The 16,553-nt window shown below is 41.4% G+C and overlaps 1 protein-coding gene across 2 annotated transcripts; it reads left to right on the top strand.

Annotated features, from left to right (window-relative positions):
* Positions 1-276: 276 nt before the first annotated feature.
* On the top strand, positions 277-9,175 carry MFSD6L (major facilitator superfamily domain containing 6 like). Of its 2 annotated transcripts, none has more exons than XM_030534569.1 (2): positions 277-318; positions 3,302-9,175. In XM_030534569.1, the coding sequence occupies exon 2, from the start codon at positions 3,332-3,334 to the stop codon at positions 5,294-5,296; it is 1,965 nt and encodes a 654-aa protein (XP_030390429.1). In that variant the 5' UTR covers positions 277-318; positions 3,302-3,331; the 3' UTR covers positions 5,297-9,175. The 2 variants fall into 2 exon arrangements, with proteins under 2 accessions (XP_030390429.1, XP_030390428.1); XM_030534568.1 differs by lacking the exon at positions 277-318 and adding an exon at positions 952-1,029.
* The last annotated feature ends 7,378 nt before the right edge of the window (positions 9,176-16,553 follow it).

Below are 16,553 nucleotides of genomic sequence, written 5' to 3'. Positions count from 1 at the left end.
CCAGCAGGGGGCGCCGCGCTCCCCCCGTGCCCCCCGCGCCGCCGGCCCCTCTAGCCCTCGTGAGCCGAGCAGCTCGATGGTCGCTGGCCGTCTCCTAGCAGCAGCCCCCTCGCTGCCGCGGCCGCCGCGCGTTGTCCGTGGGGTCGGGCGGCAGCCGGGCCCGGCCCCCTGGGCAGGTGTCAGAAGCGGCGCGAGCCAGGGCCCGCCCTCCACAGGTGCAGGAGGCGGGGCCACGCCCGCGCAGGTGACGCGTGCGCAGTGCGTGGCCGGGGTGAGCCCGTACGGCGCAGCGCGTGAGGAGCCGGCCCCAGCCCTCAGGTACAGGACCAGCGGCGGGGGCTGGTCTCTAGGCGGCTGCCCGGCGGGAGGGGAGGTCGCCCAGGGATGAGGAACACCCACGTAGTCGCCCCTCCCGTGGGGCCTGGCAGAGCCCCTGTTCCTAGCCCAGAGCAGGCCCCTGGTGGCCCTGCAGGGCCTGGCTGGCTGTCGGGGCTCTCCCTGGTGACCTCATGGCCCAGTGGACGGGTTGACGATGGGCATTGGGGGGCAGTCGCGGTGCCCCTGCCCTGCCCTGACCCGGGGTGGGTCGAAGAGCTGCCATCGCACAGAAACTCACAATCAGGAATGGGGGGCTGGAAGGGGCCTTGAGAGGTTGTCTAGTCTAGCCCCCTCACGCCGGGCGGGACCTCGTGACCCTGGACCATCCCTGATGGTATTTGTCTAGCCTGTTCTTAGAAATCTCCAGAGATTGCCCAGCCTTCCTAGGGAGCCCTGGTCCAGTGCTTACCTGTGTGCCATATCCCTGTATAATTCCCCTTAGAACAGGAAACAGATTAGGGACTTGTGTTCCCAGTATCCAGCAGCAATAGTCTTGGAGTACGTCTGGGCCTGAGTCTGATCTCGTTCATGCAAATGTATAACTCTTTGATTAATGGAATTATTTCTGATTCACAGTGATGTAAGTGTCACCAGATTCAGACTCTGTCATGCACACTCTGCTTCCTGATCCCAGCACCATAGAAATATTGTGTAAGTTGCTTACTCACATGTGTTCTTATCACTTACCAGTACAGAGTCGTTGTGCCATTCATTGACCATTTTGCATTGGAAACTTTCATGCTGCCACTGTTAAACAAATAGTAAATACTATGTTAATAATCCTCTGTACTCTGGAATCTAAGGTTTCAGAGTAGCAGCCGTGTTAGTCTGTATCCGCACAAAGAACAGGAGTACTTTTTTCTGAAATCTAAGTATACATCCTTTTACAGTATCATTCTGCCCTGCTAGCTGCTGGGTGTGGAGACTTTAAAACATTTCCAGATGCATCTAATCCCCAGCAGAGCTACAGAAATATGTTGCCTCCTCTTTTAGGAAAATTCAGGACAGTGTACAGTGAGGATTTGTCAAAGGAAATTTCAGAGTTTACATGGAGCACCAGGTATCATAAATCTATAAACAGTTTGAAAAATACTTCTGGCACAAAATACAATGAATTTGAGATGATTTTCCTCCTCATTGATGTAGAACAAAGTACAGTTCGTGGAGTTTTTTCAAGGGTAGCTGCAAAACTGGCTAGATCACAAATACTAGATATGCTGATAGCATTTCTTAAGTGTCTTTTAGCTCTATTACAATAAACTGAGGAATGGGGACTGCACCTGAACTTTGTGTTGTTTTGTTACCAATTGTTTTGTTAGAATTGGATAAGGTACAGAGAAGGGCAACAGAAATGATTTAAGTGTATGGAAAAGCTTCCATATACAGAGAGATTAAAAAGACTAGGACTTTCAACTTGGAAAAGAGACAACTAAGGGGAGAGGTGATAGAGGTTTATAAAATGATGAATGATGTGGAGAAAGTGAATAAGGAAGTGTTATTTACTCCTTCACATACGACAGGGACCAGGAGTCACCCAATGAAATTAATAGGCAGCAGGTTTATAACTAACTAACAAAAGCAGTTTCTTCTTCACACAACACACAGTCAACCAGTGAAACTCATTGCCAGGGGAGGTTCTGAAGGCCAAAACTACAATGAGGTTCAAGAAATAATTAGGTAAATTCATGGAAGACAGGTCTATCAATGGCTATCAATAGGGCACTACCAAATTCAAGGTCCATTTTGGTCAATTTCATAGTCATAGGATTTTAAAATTAGTCAATTTCATAGTTTCAGATGTTTACATCTGAAATTCCACTGTGTTGTAACCATGGGAGTCCTGACCCAAAATGAGGCCATAGGGGGTTGCAGAGCTGTCGTAGGGCTCGGTCACTGGATTGCCACCCTCACTTCTGCATTTCCTTCAGAGCTGGGCTCTGAAGGCAGGCACCATGGAGCTTCGTGCAGCTGGAGGAGGTACCCAGAGCTGGGTCTGATCTCCTCCCGAGAGCGGCCATACAGGGGAACAGGAAATCCTGTCCCTCCCCACCCCTGCTGGGACTAGCAGCTAGAGCCTGGTAGGAGTCCCACTGCCCCCAGCCCTGCCCCTCTCCTCCAATAGCTAGATTTTATGGAGGAGATTTGATTTCATGGTCCGTGACTCATTTTTCACAGCCGTGGGTTTGGTGGGGTCCAACTATTTGATAAGATGGTCAGGGATACAGCCCCATGCTCTGGGTGTTCCTAGCCTCTGATTGCCAGAAGCAGGGAGTGGACAAGGGGATGGATCACTCAGTGATTGCCTGTTCTATTTGTTCACCTCTGAAGCACCTGGTATTGGCCATTGTTGGAAGACAGGATACTAGACTAGATGGACCCAATATGACCATTCTTATGTTCAGTCTTTTCATTTGGACTAATATCTCTAATGTCTGTAACTTGAAGTTTTTATACTATGATTTGAGGACTTAAGTAACTCAGCCAGAGCTAGGGGTCTATTAAGTAGGGGAGAGGGGAGGTTCTGTGGCCTGCAATGTGCAGGAGGTCAGACTAGAGCTAGATAGGGGGACCAGATGTCCTGATTTTATAGGGACAGTCCCAATTTTTGGTTCTTTCTTATATAGGCTTCTATTATCCCCCACCCCGGTCCCGATTTTTCACACTTGCTGTCTGGTCACCCTAGAGCTAGATGATAACGCTGGTCCCTTCTGACCTTAAAGTCTATGAGTCTAATCTCTTTTTGTGAATGAACTTCATTTTAAAACTTTTCAATTTAAACATTCGGAGCTTGGCATTTGAACGGCCAGGCTTATAAGTAGTGAAATATTTGACACTTTATGAAAAGTCTGTTTCTCTTCTAACTTCTTACCTGTTATTTACAAAATACTCAAAAAGGGTTTGTTTTTGTCTTATTTATTTTCAGGTCCCTTTCGGAAAGCATGCAACCAAAGCCATGAGTACAAATAAACAGTGGGATGTTAACAAAGCGCTGGCTGTTGCCAGCCTCTTCCATTTTTTTTCCAGTGCAGGAAATGCCTGTGTGATTCCATTTTTAACTCTTTACTTCCGGCAGCTGGGGCTGACTGCCCCTTTAGTAGGTATTATCATTGGAATTAAGCACTTAATATCATCTCTCTGGGCTCCACTATGTTCCTACTTTGCAAAGAGCCACAGGAAAAGGAAAGTTCTCATTACTGGATCTTTGCTGTGTTCAGTGGGAACCGGTTTGCTGCTTACACTTGTCCCACCTTTGAGTAAGGATGTTGTGTATAAATATTGTAATATAAGCCAGCAATCAAGTAGCTTATTGAATTCAGTCGAGATGCCTGACATGAGTCTGAACAATCTGAGTGCTGTAAATCCCAGTACAGTTACCAATAAAGAAATGGTGTCCGCAGAAACACTAAGAACAGCTACAGATGTTTCGGTGACGAGTGGAAAGCCACCACTAACAAGTTCAGCTTTCCAAGAGTTGTTTAACTTTACAGATGCACAGAAGAAGAATGGTAAAATAACTGGTGAAGTGGGTATAACTGCAGACCATTACAATAATAGGCCTTTTGGCAAGATAGCCTCTTCTATGAATGCAATTAACGAGATGATACAAGAACTTGAGACACTCACTTCAAATGAAACACCAATCCATAGGCTTGAGAAGGAAACCAAAACTCCAGAGGCTGGGCTGCTGAATGTGAATAGTAATCCTGAGAAAAACCTTTCTATTGGTGGAAGTACTGAATTTTCTTTACTTCAAACAAACCCTCACCCTGCTGATCGAGCTGTTTATGTTTTTGAAAATCTGTCGAGTCACTGGGAGAAAGTTCGGGATGTCAACTTTGAGCTTCTACAAGATATTAACTTTCTTGACCGTGAGCACCAGATTTTTCTCATGGTGCTAGGTGCTGTTGTGTTTTGGGAGCTGTTGGCTGCACCTCTCGAATGGATGGTTGATGACAGTCTTTATGAATATCTTGACTTTGTTGATGCAACTGACCGATATGGGAAGCTTTGGATTTGGAGTTATTTGGGTGCATCTGGAGGAGCCTGTGGTATCACCATATTTGTAGATCAGTTGAACTGCTTCCTCAGTGCTAAAATCTCTCGTCTCGCTGTGCACTTCTATGGCTATGCTGTACTGATCACACTCACATTGCTCATCAGTGTCTTTCTTCCTATCCATGTTTCCAAGAAAACAGAGCATGTGAACAAAACTGTCAAAGCTCTGAACCTCATTGGAAGTGATGGCCGAACAATTCTTTCTGCTGTCACCGTCTTCCTTACAGGAGTCATTGGATCTACTGTGCAGAATTTTCTCTTCTGGCAAATGCAGGACCAAGGCAGCAGTGAATTATACATGGGTGTCTCAGTGGCTATTGGACTGATTGCTGAAATTGTGCTTTATGTCTTTAAAAGCAAGTTACTAAGGGCTCTCTCAAGTAATGGTACTGTTGCACTGAGTTTAAGCTGCCTTTCAGCACAGCTTCTGTACTATTCATTCCTATGGAATGCGTGGTCAGTACTGCCTATTCAGATGTTGTGTGCCTTCAGCAATGGTGCCTTATGGTGGGCAGTTAATATGTTGGTTGACGATGTAGCCAGTCCTGGGACAGAGAGAGCTCTGCACATCGTCCTTCAGGGCCTCTCATATGGTTGTGGAGCTAGCCTGGGAAGCTTTGCAGGCGGATTTGTTGTGAGCCACTTTGGCTTGGCAGTTCTGTATAGGGCATGCTCTATAAGTTTGGCACTGTGGTTAATCTTGTTCCTGATTGTCCAGTCTAAGTTGCCTCGGCAGAAAAAAATTAATTATTCTCGTCTCCTGGCTGCAGATCCTAGTGATGAGAGTGACTCTGACGAGGAGAAGGAAAGGGACTGGCTAGTGAAAGCTATGAAAGATGAGACCTTCAGTAGGAATTGGTAACACAATCATATTTGATCAGCTGTTCTGCAGTAGAACAAATTCAGAGTACAAAGGTGAAATTATTAGGCAGGAGGGAAAGAAATGCCCAGGAATGACTAATAATTCCTAAGTGATGGAATAGACTGTACATATTTGCTTGGAAAGCTGTGTATCAAGACTATGTTTTATAAATCTTTTATTTTCTTAAGATTAATTTATAGTAAATATTTGTAGCATTTTTTAACTTAATCATTACGTTTCCCAAATCCAAGTGGAAGGCCTTTTGAGATGTGCGTTTGCTAAAATAACTGCAATTTAGTTTTTAATCCAAAGGCAGAATTTGGATGCACATTTCTGAGAGCTATAGCAGCTGACGGTGGAGCTGTATCTTAGCACAGTCTAATCAATTTTTAAATATTTACAGTGCACTGAAGTCAGTAAGAAACCATCCCTCCCAGGCTCAGTTTTCAACAAATAAGGATTATTAATGAAAGAAACACCTTGTTGGCTTTAGTTTGACCTCTAAAATCAGTCTTGCTGTAGGCTTGGTCAGCAGTGAAAAATTATATTGGCATAGCTACGTTGGTCAGGGGTGTGAAAAAAGATAGCTCTGGCGACACAACCCCTAGTGTGGATGCAGCTATGTCACCAGAAGTGCTTCTGTTGATCTAGCTAATATATTTGGGGAAGTGCTGTCCCTGCATGGACAGAAAAACCCCTTTTGTTAGCGTAGGCAGCATCTACATTAGGAGGCTGTGCCGACATAACGTCCATAATGTAGACACAGCCATAGACTGCACATGTTTATGATGGCAGTGTAGTCTAGTGGATAGAGCACTAGGTGATCTCAGAAGACTTGGCTTCCTCTGCCACTGGCCTGCTGGATGACTTTGGACAAGTCACTTTCCCTTCCTGCACCTCAGTTTTCCCTGTCCGTAAATGATACTTTGTAAAGGGCTTTGAGGTCTATTGATTAAAACCCCTGTAAGAGCTAGGTATTTATGGTGGTTGTTTAGCTAGGGGTATAATTGTTTAGGTGACTGTGAAGACAGTGTTGACAAATAACTGGGCTTCCTTATAGTCAATATTTTTAAAAGGGTGGCTGGAGTACACCCCCAAATGTTGGCTCACTGAATTCAACAAAGCATCATGTGGCTTATCTTTGACATAGTGTGTCCTTGGGCCACTGAGGACCATCTGTTTCATCTTGATCTGAGTAGCCTCTGCTTGGATCAGTATGCAGTAATGCATGCAGGTGACCTGTGTGTATACTTGTAGCATGGTATTCACAAAAATGCTTAGCACTGGACTGAACTGCTTCCATTGTAGTCAATAGAATCATTGACTTCTGTGGGAGCACAGTTAGGCCCAGGCTGAGTGCATTTGAAAATCCCACCCATATAGTCCCCATCACTGGAGTATTACAAACCTTAGTAAATCATCCTTGTAAGGTTGGGAAGTAGCATCGTCTGCACAGAAAGATGGAATGACTTGCCCAGTGTCACACAAGATGTTTGTGGCGGAGCTGAATCTAGATCTCCAAAGTCCCAGGACACTGCTGTAACCACAGTGCTATCCTTCCTCTACCTGGACTTGTGCAGACTGCATCTCCATATTAAGGATAGAGATGGCTAGAGCACCATCTTTTATATCTTTCAAAAGATAGCTGCTACCTTCTTTATTTTGTGCAAGTTAAACATGGCACTTTCTACACCCTTTTGATTGGGGTAAGTTTGGGCAACCTGTATTTTTAGAATACACTATTCAGTGCATTTGGACAGGAATGTATCTGCACTTCTCAGGGGCTGGTTAATGAGTAACTTTAAAGAGCCCCCGAGATTTGTCCAATTTATAATCTCAAACGCATGCAAATTCCAGCATAGTTTTCTTTATAGGCACCTACAAAATAAAAATGATTTGGCTGACCTCACCAAAAGGTCCGTATTAGACCTAACTAAAAATGGGTCATGAGTCTTTTTGCCCTTCAGGCTAAAGTTGAGTGTAGTGCCAGTGTAGTAGTTATACCATCTTTCAAAAGTTTACATCCTTCCTTTTCAGAGGAATGGGGTTTAATGCTTAGTGGGTGTTTCAATATAGTTTGCTAGTTCAGGCTTAAAGTTTTACAAACCATGAGAGTGGTAGCTGCAAGCAAACTAAATATTTTGGCACGTTTAACATGCAATAGTAGCAGGACTCATAAAAGAGCTGTAAATAAAATGATATGCACTTGGCTTAATGAATGTTTGACCTAACACCTTCCTAATTCGTTGGGAAGTGGTACAGAAGTGACCAGCAAGGAAAGGGGATACCATTGAATGGTATTTTGTTGCTAATTACACATCAGTAACAACTGATATGCATGTCAGATCATTTCAGCCCAACAAGCTGCCCGCAACTTGCTGGCACAAATCCACTTTGCCATGCAATATACTCAATTCTCTATATAAAGCATTTCAAGTAGTCCTAGTGCCAAGAACAGCTACAAAACTTATTTTATCTTGTCTATCAGAAGGGGAAAAAATGTTACTATCTCATAGGAATTCAAATCAAACAAGCTGGGAACAATTTTAGTGTCAAAAGAATTTGCATCTCAGCCCTGTTATCACATAGTACCTCATCAACAAGTGGTGATCAGTAATACATAGCACAAATTACTTATTTTTAAAAGTTAAAAGGTATCTGACAGCAACCATAAGTAAAATAAAGAAGTTGCCAATGCAGTATTTAAAGGGACAGTGTCTGTTAGACACTCTGATACACGGGGATGTTTAGAAATTTGAGAGAACTTAAATTTGGCCTCAAATTTAGTAAAAACAAGCTTTTGTAAAACCTTAGACCAATGGAAATGTACATTTTTAAAGTCCAGTGAAAACAGGTTTTTTTAATCAGAAACAGTCGCCTTCAGCGGTTGAAACTCTAGATTTTATAGCATAAAAACTCTGGAAGTGAAACTGACTCAGTGCACTTCTACAACAGACCTTAACTACGTATGTTTCTACTTAAATCTGTGCAACACCCTTGTGTAGACACTTCCTCACACCTTTCTCTGCTTGAAGCTGGGTCTATCTCTGCAATACTCTCAGCCCCAGCAATGAAAAGTGAGGGGCTGTGTGCAGAATAATAGGCGTTTCTCCTGCCCTTTAGAGGCTCAACTTGCTGGTTCGACAGCATTCCCAGGCCCTTCTACCCAGCAGAACAAGGGGCAAAATTTAACTGTCCTTGACATTCACTTAACTCCTGTTAGTTGGTTTTTCTAGCTCTAATTCCATTTGCTTTAGTTGGTTTCTGTCATATCCCTAGCATTGTTTTAACAACTATGAAACTTGTCAAGGCTTTTAATGCTATTAGGACTAAAAACCCAACAACTTCATATCAACTAAACTGCCATTGTGTAGTGCAGGTATTCAATCTCTTGTAAAATAAGTGAATGGCTACTCTTGGTGGATTTAGAAATACACCCACACCAACAACATGTACATAGATCACCTACTAATAGCCCCAAAGTATTAATGAAATTCCTGCATGGATGTTTTCCTGTTGCACTATCATTTATTATTATTTACAGTATTAACAGGAGTGTCCTATGTAAGATATGGGAGCTTTAATTGTTGTGCTCTACTTGGCAATGGAGAGGCCTCACTTGGAGTACTATGTCCAGTTCGGGGCACCACACTTTAAGAAAGATTTGGACAAATTAGAGAGAGTCCAGAGAAGAGCAACAAAAATGATAAAATATTTAGACAACCTGATGTACTGGGAAAGGTTAATAAAACTGGATGTGCTTAGTCTTGAGAAAAGAAGACTTTGGGGCGGGGGCTGTGGGGACTTGATTAAGTCTTCAAATATGTAAAAGGTTGTTATAAAAAGGATGGTGAACAATTGTTCTCCATGGCAACTGAAGGTAGGACAGGAAGTAATGGGCCTAATCTGCAGCAAGAGAGATTTTGGTTAGATATTAAGAAAAAAATTCTAACTATAAGCATAGTTAAGCACTGGAATAGTCTGCCAAGGGAGATTATGGAATCCTCGTTTTTTGAGGTTTTAAGAGCAGATTAGATTGATTTTTAGTAGGCAAGGCCTCAGTCACTAAAATTAGCAGATTGGTTGTGTAAGAAAGTGCCAACATAGTCACTTTGCTGACCATAACTAATCTTTAAAGTCTGCAGAACACTACACAACTCTGATTCAAATAGCCAGAATTTAAATAACTGGTTGCATCATCTTATATTTTGATTTTTATCACTGAATCCTAAGAAAACTACCTTCTGCAACATTCTAGGTTCTAGCTTTTTCCTCTGTGTCCTATACAAGCATTGTAACCAGAGCTGTGTGCAGCAGCGTGGCTTCATTTCACAGTGTGATGTTGCAAACTTATCCTTTAGTTTCTGTTCATGTGCGGTTCACGTTCTCTGAGATTTCCTTAAAGTTGCAGGATCCAACAGAACTACAATCTCAAAGCGAAATTCAGGTGAAATTATAAATTTTTCATGCTTTTGATTCAGAATTGTAAGAATTGTCCTGGGAGCTCCAAAAAGATTCATTAGACTCAGCAGACCTTTCCACAAAGCTTTTTTTCCACTCTTGAGTTTGTAACGAAATATAAATCCAGGTGAGTTTCTAGAAAGGATTTCAGGTTTTGTAATGGACACTTTCCCCAGCTCTGCTTGTAACAAATACATCTCCAAGTCGATTTCCTTAAAGTGGCCCCAGTTAGCTGTAACTTCACCTGAATGTCAGATATTTTCAGCAATGTTATATTACAAATAGGAATATTTGCATGTTCCAAAACTTAAAAACTGGAGCTCTCCTGAATCTGCCCTCTTTTATCATGGAATATGCTGCCTTTCCGGCATCATGTGCACTCTATCAAACACCACTAAGACTTTCCATATTACTTTATCAGTAAAAATGCTGCTCATTCTTTTTGCCTGTCTCTGAAATATGCGCTGTTCTGAGGGCTGTGTGAATGGTGTGCTCCAAATCAGATTTAAGCACTTGGAAGAGTGAAATAAGATTGGAACTCGATATTGAATTGCTAACATTGCAAATTCTTGAGATGATATCTTCTGTAGACTTCATAATTGAAGATACCTTGTACGCACTTTCTGAGCTATTAAGCAGGTATTGACTCTTGGTTAGGTGAACATGTAGGGAACTAACCCAAGAGATAAATATTGACCGAGAAGGATATCAATATTTACCCTGAGAATTCTTGAAGCTTATTAAACATGAAGTCAGCATACAGTATATATTGCTACATTCATTCAAACAGACACATTTTTAAAGAAGCCTCAACCCAGTTTCTACTCGTTCAGGGGCTGGGACTAAGTCTTCCTATGTGTGTGTACACTGCTTAACCTAACTGGCCTCAATCCTCATTGGGACCTCTGGACACTATAATACAAATACTGTTATTGTGCCCAAAGTCAATGATGCATACAAATTAGGTAAAGAAACACCTAAAATGCTAGTAGTCTGTAACCCAAAAATAGAAGCTAGATTGAGGTACCTTTACAAATTTAATCTTAATATCTTCATCTGTAACATTTAGAAAATTTTCCGCTATGGCTGTGGATTTCTGGTATAACAGTTTGCTTTCTCCGTCTATCCTTCCTCTAGGTTGTCTATAGTGACAATCACTCTAGTAACTAAAACTACTCCCTTCTATTTGGGCCAGCAGTCTACCGGGGAGATAATGTTAGATGGCTAGTAAAAAAGTATAGTCATGTGACCCAGCCAGCCAGGTAACAGAACTTTGTATGTGTGATTTGATTGGACATAGGATGAATTCAAAAACATCTGTAATTGACTTCTGAGCCAATGATGTTGCTGCTGTTTGCATATGCAATCTAATTATTAACGATGATTCCAGAGTTCCCTATTGAGTTAAGCGATAGAAAACAGCTGAATTATCACATGACTTGTAAAGCCATGAGGAGCCAAACATTTATTTTATAGTTCTTCCACAAGAATAGGATTTCAGGTTCACCAAACTGAAGAGAGCTGGTAAAATCTGGATATAGGAACCTAGATTTTGCAGGTAGCCATCAGCTGCCTTGTGTTGCTCAGTGATATATTTGAATGTGATGATAGGCAGAAGTTTAACAATGTGGTGATTAATTGAGAGTACATGGCCCTTGCTGCTTCATGGAAATTTTTTTGAAGGCTTTGATTCTTGTGTATTTTATAGTGTGTGCCTTAGAGCTATATGAAATTTCTTATTGTCTACTCAAATAATTGCCTTTTAAAGAGCTCTAAATCACCATATCTGTCTTAATGTTTTCCCACCTGCCGTTTAATATTTTTGGCATTTGTCCACATATCTCCAATACTGTAGAGACTGTGTTGCTGTTTTCTTGAATTAGGCAATGCACTTTAATATTAAGCTTTTAATATATGTACCCTTTCTATTGGATATCAATGTACTTGCACCTTTTGACTTTTTATAGAAATAACTATGTACTGAGAAATTGTTGGACTTTTAAGACACATTCTTCAGTTACACTGGAAGTTTTGCTATTAGTAAATCTGTTTTTATGCAGCCTAATGTAAAAATCTTTTTAGAACAGGGTCCATTAAAGACTTTTAGCCTTGAATTCTAGGACTTTGGGAGGCTGAGCATGTAGTCAGACTTACACATTTATGCTTGAGAATTGATTTGCACAGGCATGCTGACCTGGAACATAAATGTGCTGACCTGCTTGCAACTTGACTTCCTACCTTACCATGTGGAATGTCCAACACATCTGAATGTAACTTTTTCATTTGAAATTAGTTCTGCCTTCCGTTTTTCAGTGATTTTATTTGATGACGACTGTGGAGCAAACTGACCTTCATGCTTTAATTGGATCATAAACTCAGCCATGTGATTCTTTAACTGTTGCTAGATTAAATCCTGTATTTTTAGTAGCACAATATAAATGTCTAAAACATTCTCATTTTGGCCAGTAGCGTTTTACACTCCTGAAGATGAGACTATCCCTGTAAATATTCAACTCTTCTGTTGATTAAACAGTTTACACTGTTGTTTTTCCCTGCAATGCAGAGCAGTGAAAACAAATCTGAGGTGATTTTCATTGAGAGCTCACAAATGGGTTTTATGGCGGATGCTCTTCATTTAATGAGCTGAGTCACAGTCAGATGCTGGATTCTTTTACATTTTACATGTGTAATTGAGGTACAATAATAAGCTGCTTGATTTTAAAAACAAATTGAAGTATAAATAAACCAGCAGGTGTTTGTACTTGTACAGGAAAGAGCCATTTCCTGCCTCCACAGAGATTGTTTGCCTCATTAACAATAAATGATTTGACCAACAGTTGAAAAGTACAGTGCAACTTCTAAAAACTTGCAGTGCATGAACTAGGAAGCCCAAGATATTCTTGGGGCTGAACAGCTCTTGAAAATACTGAGGTTATATATTTTCCGAAAACCACAATCTCGTCAAGTGCCAGATATTGCATTCCTTAATGCCCTAAATTACTGCATTAATACAGTGCAGGTGATGGTACTGTATTTGCAAATCATTGGTTATTAAGAGAGGGAAAAGGTATTCACGTCAACTACTGTGAATAATCACAGGTCATCCATGCTGGGTTCTGCTGCTGTCTTTCAATTTGAAATCAACATTTCCAGAATCCTCTGCCTTTCATAAACACCTCTTCATTTGTCATCTGTATATTTTTGCTGCCAACCTCTGTTTGCACTGAGTTTACAAGCAGAATAAATACCTTTTAATTAATCAGAAATGTTGTGGTGTTTAAAATCCTTGACTCACTCAGGACTAGGCTGTTTCTCTTTGCTCTTAGTTATGGGTGACTTGGTATTTCTGGTTTACTTTTCATGACTTCTGCCCTTGGGACCTGTGACCACCTCATGACTCCTAATGGTTATCATTGCAGCCACAGGTTTGTGTTTTCTCTGTGGGTGAAGTTCACTCATGTTATTTTAGATTCAACACAGTAATGTTTAAAATCAATAAAAAATCCATCTTTCCAGCTGAGCAGAGTGTCAGTGCTGTGGAGGCATTGGGTACCACTTCATCCCATACTGAGCTATACAGCCCCTGGGTGGGATTATCAAAAGTGCCTACGTGATTTTCATTGTGAAGTGAAAAGCACACTAGTCCTGTTGACTAAGTCACTTAAGATGCTTTTTAAAATCCCAGCCCATGACAGCTCTCATCTTTAAAATCTCACTGAAGCCAATGGCAACTGTGGTCAATGTTTTCAAATGTAGGCACCTAACTAGAGGTCTCAAAACCTTGCAGCTCCTATTGGCACGAATGTGTGTGCAGCACCTCTGAGAACATAGACACTTATGTGTCTAAATAGGTATTTAGGTACATGACTTTTAGGCACTTGGGTTTGAAAATATTGGTCCTAGCTTGGTAACACTGCATCTAGATCGGGATCACTGAATCTTTTCCTATGATGGGGCCTTGTACCTGTAGGACAGATCATTTCACCATCTTGTGTCCCAGCAGTACCTGCAGCCCCTTCTGCAGCATTGCTTCAGAGGGAGACCACACTGCCTTCTCTTTCCCCTTGACTTGCACATGTGCTGCTGTCATGTTCATCTTTCTCTGCCTCCCTTAAGAGAATGGAGGTCACTTTCCTCAAGAGCCCCCATCCAATGGTTTCCCCAGATGAAACAGTCCATTACAATTCAATGTACATTCAACTAAACAAAAGTATTTCTTGGAATAAAAAATAGTTTGATACTAAATGCCTGAAATTTAGCTGTAATGGATGTTTTCTTGTCTACATCTACCCATTTATTCACTCAAGCTTTTCTATGGCACTCTCCTCACTATTGTCTGAGTCCTCTCAAACACTAATGGATTTAGTTTCACAATATTCTTGAGAGCTAGGTCAGTATTCTCTGTGCGTTACAGAGAGGAAACGAGACACACAGAGGTGAAGCAATTAAACCAAGGCCACACAAGGAGTCTCTGGCAAAGCCTGGAATTAAACCCACGGCTTGTGAGATCCAGTCCAGTGCCAGATCATCTTTCCCTCACTCTTAAGGTAGAGAATATTTATAAAAAGCTGACACATCTTCTTTCTGCACATCTCCCTGTCTCCTGTGCTGAAGGTCATGCGCTTCTGGAAGGAATGGTTCCCAGAACACCAGCTTACCTATTGACACTCCCCATACACAGACCTGCCTTTGAGGTGCATTGTAAATGTTAACTCCAGCATTTTATTACAAGTGCCTCCCTTGTTGAACTTGGCTGGGACACAAAAGCAGAATTCCCTTGTCTCCTGTTTTTAATAATAATAATAATAATTAATAAAAGTGCCTTCATTTTAAATACATCTTTTGGGCTCAGCTTTGCTCTGTCCTTCATTGTCCAAACAGAATACTGGGTCTTTCCTAAACTCCAAGTTAGTGTAAGAAAAAATCCTTTCTCATGTGGCATTACCTAGGGTATGATCTGGAGCAATGAACCATTCCCCCCCCCTCAGTTCTCCACCCTAGGGTGCCTTTTACACTGCTTTGCTTTCACACAGCCTTCAGCATGTGTGTTACTCCCAGTTATGTTGTATGAGTGTTACGGCCAGCCACTCATGAATTACACTGCAGAACAATGCCAGTAAATTCCCAGTCCCAGACTTTCCCCAGAAATGTACATCATTTACTGCCCAGCTCTCTCCTGAACAATACAAGCTCATATAAAATCTGTCATTTTATTAATAGAAAACAGTATGCAGAAATCCTATTATCCCAAATGGAGTTTCCCAAACACATTGGTTTAGAAAAACAGTAAAACAAATTTATTAACTAGAAAATATTTTAAGTGACTACAAGTAATAAGGCATAAATGTCAGAATTGGTTACAAGAAAATAAAAATAAAGCACAACTGATACCTAACATTACAAGCTAAATGAATTTAAAGAAAAAATCTCTTGCCACATGTTTCAGCAGTCTTACTGGCTGAATTTCTTTCCTTCAGAATCCCTCCCCCAGGCCAATGCTGCTTCTTTTGTTCTTCAAGTGTTATTGATGCTATGGGTAGAGAGAAAAGGAGAGAGAATTTGGGTTGTCTGCTCTCCCTTCTTATAGTTTGAGAATCATCTCCAGCTGAGGTTCAGGAGGCAGCAAGTCTGTGTGAATGGGAATGCCCAGCTGTTTCTTTGTCAAGATGTAGATTTTTTGCCCATATCCTCTTTCCAGGCAAAGATTGGCCACTTAATTGGGCGATGGTCCATTTCATTTTGTTGACACCTGGCTGAATCACTGGCTAGACTTTTGTTTCTGGGAAACTGGTTTGTGGCTCCTCTCCCAGACTTGAAACATATCTTAGTAATAACATACAGAGGAATCTTATAACTTTACATGCAATGTTTCCACATGAATTTTACCAGGACAGTAATGGTCAGCAAATTACGAGTTTTCAAATGATACCTCACAAGGCATACTTTGTACAAAATTTATCATAGTCCTGCAAAAGAGGTGAACATAGGAGTGCAGACTGTCACATCCATATCTCTCATCAACTCTTTCCTGTATCACAATTAACTCCTAACCATTCCTCTGCAAGACAAAGTCCAGCCCAACTGTGGCAATGCAAGGTGCAGGCTTTCATTTTGTAGTCTAGAAACCCAGAGTTAAATTGTCAACATGTCAGGCTGCCTCTACTAGTCTACACAGGAAATTGGTCTTTCTCATTGCTTTCTGCAAGTGTAGGAACACAACTTTACCAGAATTAGAGCTGGTTGAAAAGTTTTTTTTCCCCTTGTAGGAAAAAAAATTGGGGCAAAAAAATCAAACACAATCTTTTTGCCCAAAATTGAAATATTTTGATTCTGACATTCTGCTATGATGCCTCATGGAAGTTGTAGTTTGGGTACCTCATGTTCCCATTCTCCTCCTTAGACTGGACTCCCCACTTGGCCTACATTTCCCATGATACATCATGGTCTTCCCTTTTGGTGAGGGGAGGTAGTGCATCATTCCCATGACATGGCTGCCATGCATCATAGAATGTGGAGTTCAGCTTGGGAGTCCAGCCTACAGAGAATGGGGGAATGAGGCAACTGAACTACAACTCTCATGAGGCACTGCAGTTGGATTTTGGAATAAAAATATTTGGGGCTTGGGCCAAAAAACCAAAAAAATTTTGGTTATCAGTTGTTTGGTTTTACAAAAAAAATCAAAAGAATTTTTCAGAAAGCCAGTACTTTTTTCCAAAAAACTTGGTTTGTAGAAAGCCCCGTTTTCCATGGAAAAACAGTTTTGCTGGAAAAATTTTGACCAGCTGTTGTGGTTCCA

This window comes from Gopherus evgoodei, chromosome 15 (assembly GCF_007399415.2).
Source record: "Gopherus evgoodei ecotype Sinaloan lineage chromosome 15, rGopEvg1_v1.p, whole genome shotgun sequence".
Taxonomy (NCBI): domain Eukaryota; kingdom Metazoa; phylum Chordata; order Testudines; family Testudinidae; genus Gopherus; species Gopherus evgoodei.
This window is presented reverse-complemented; position numbering and strand designations above follow the sequence as displayed.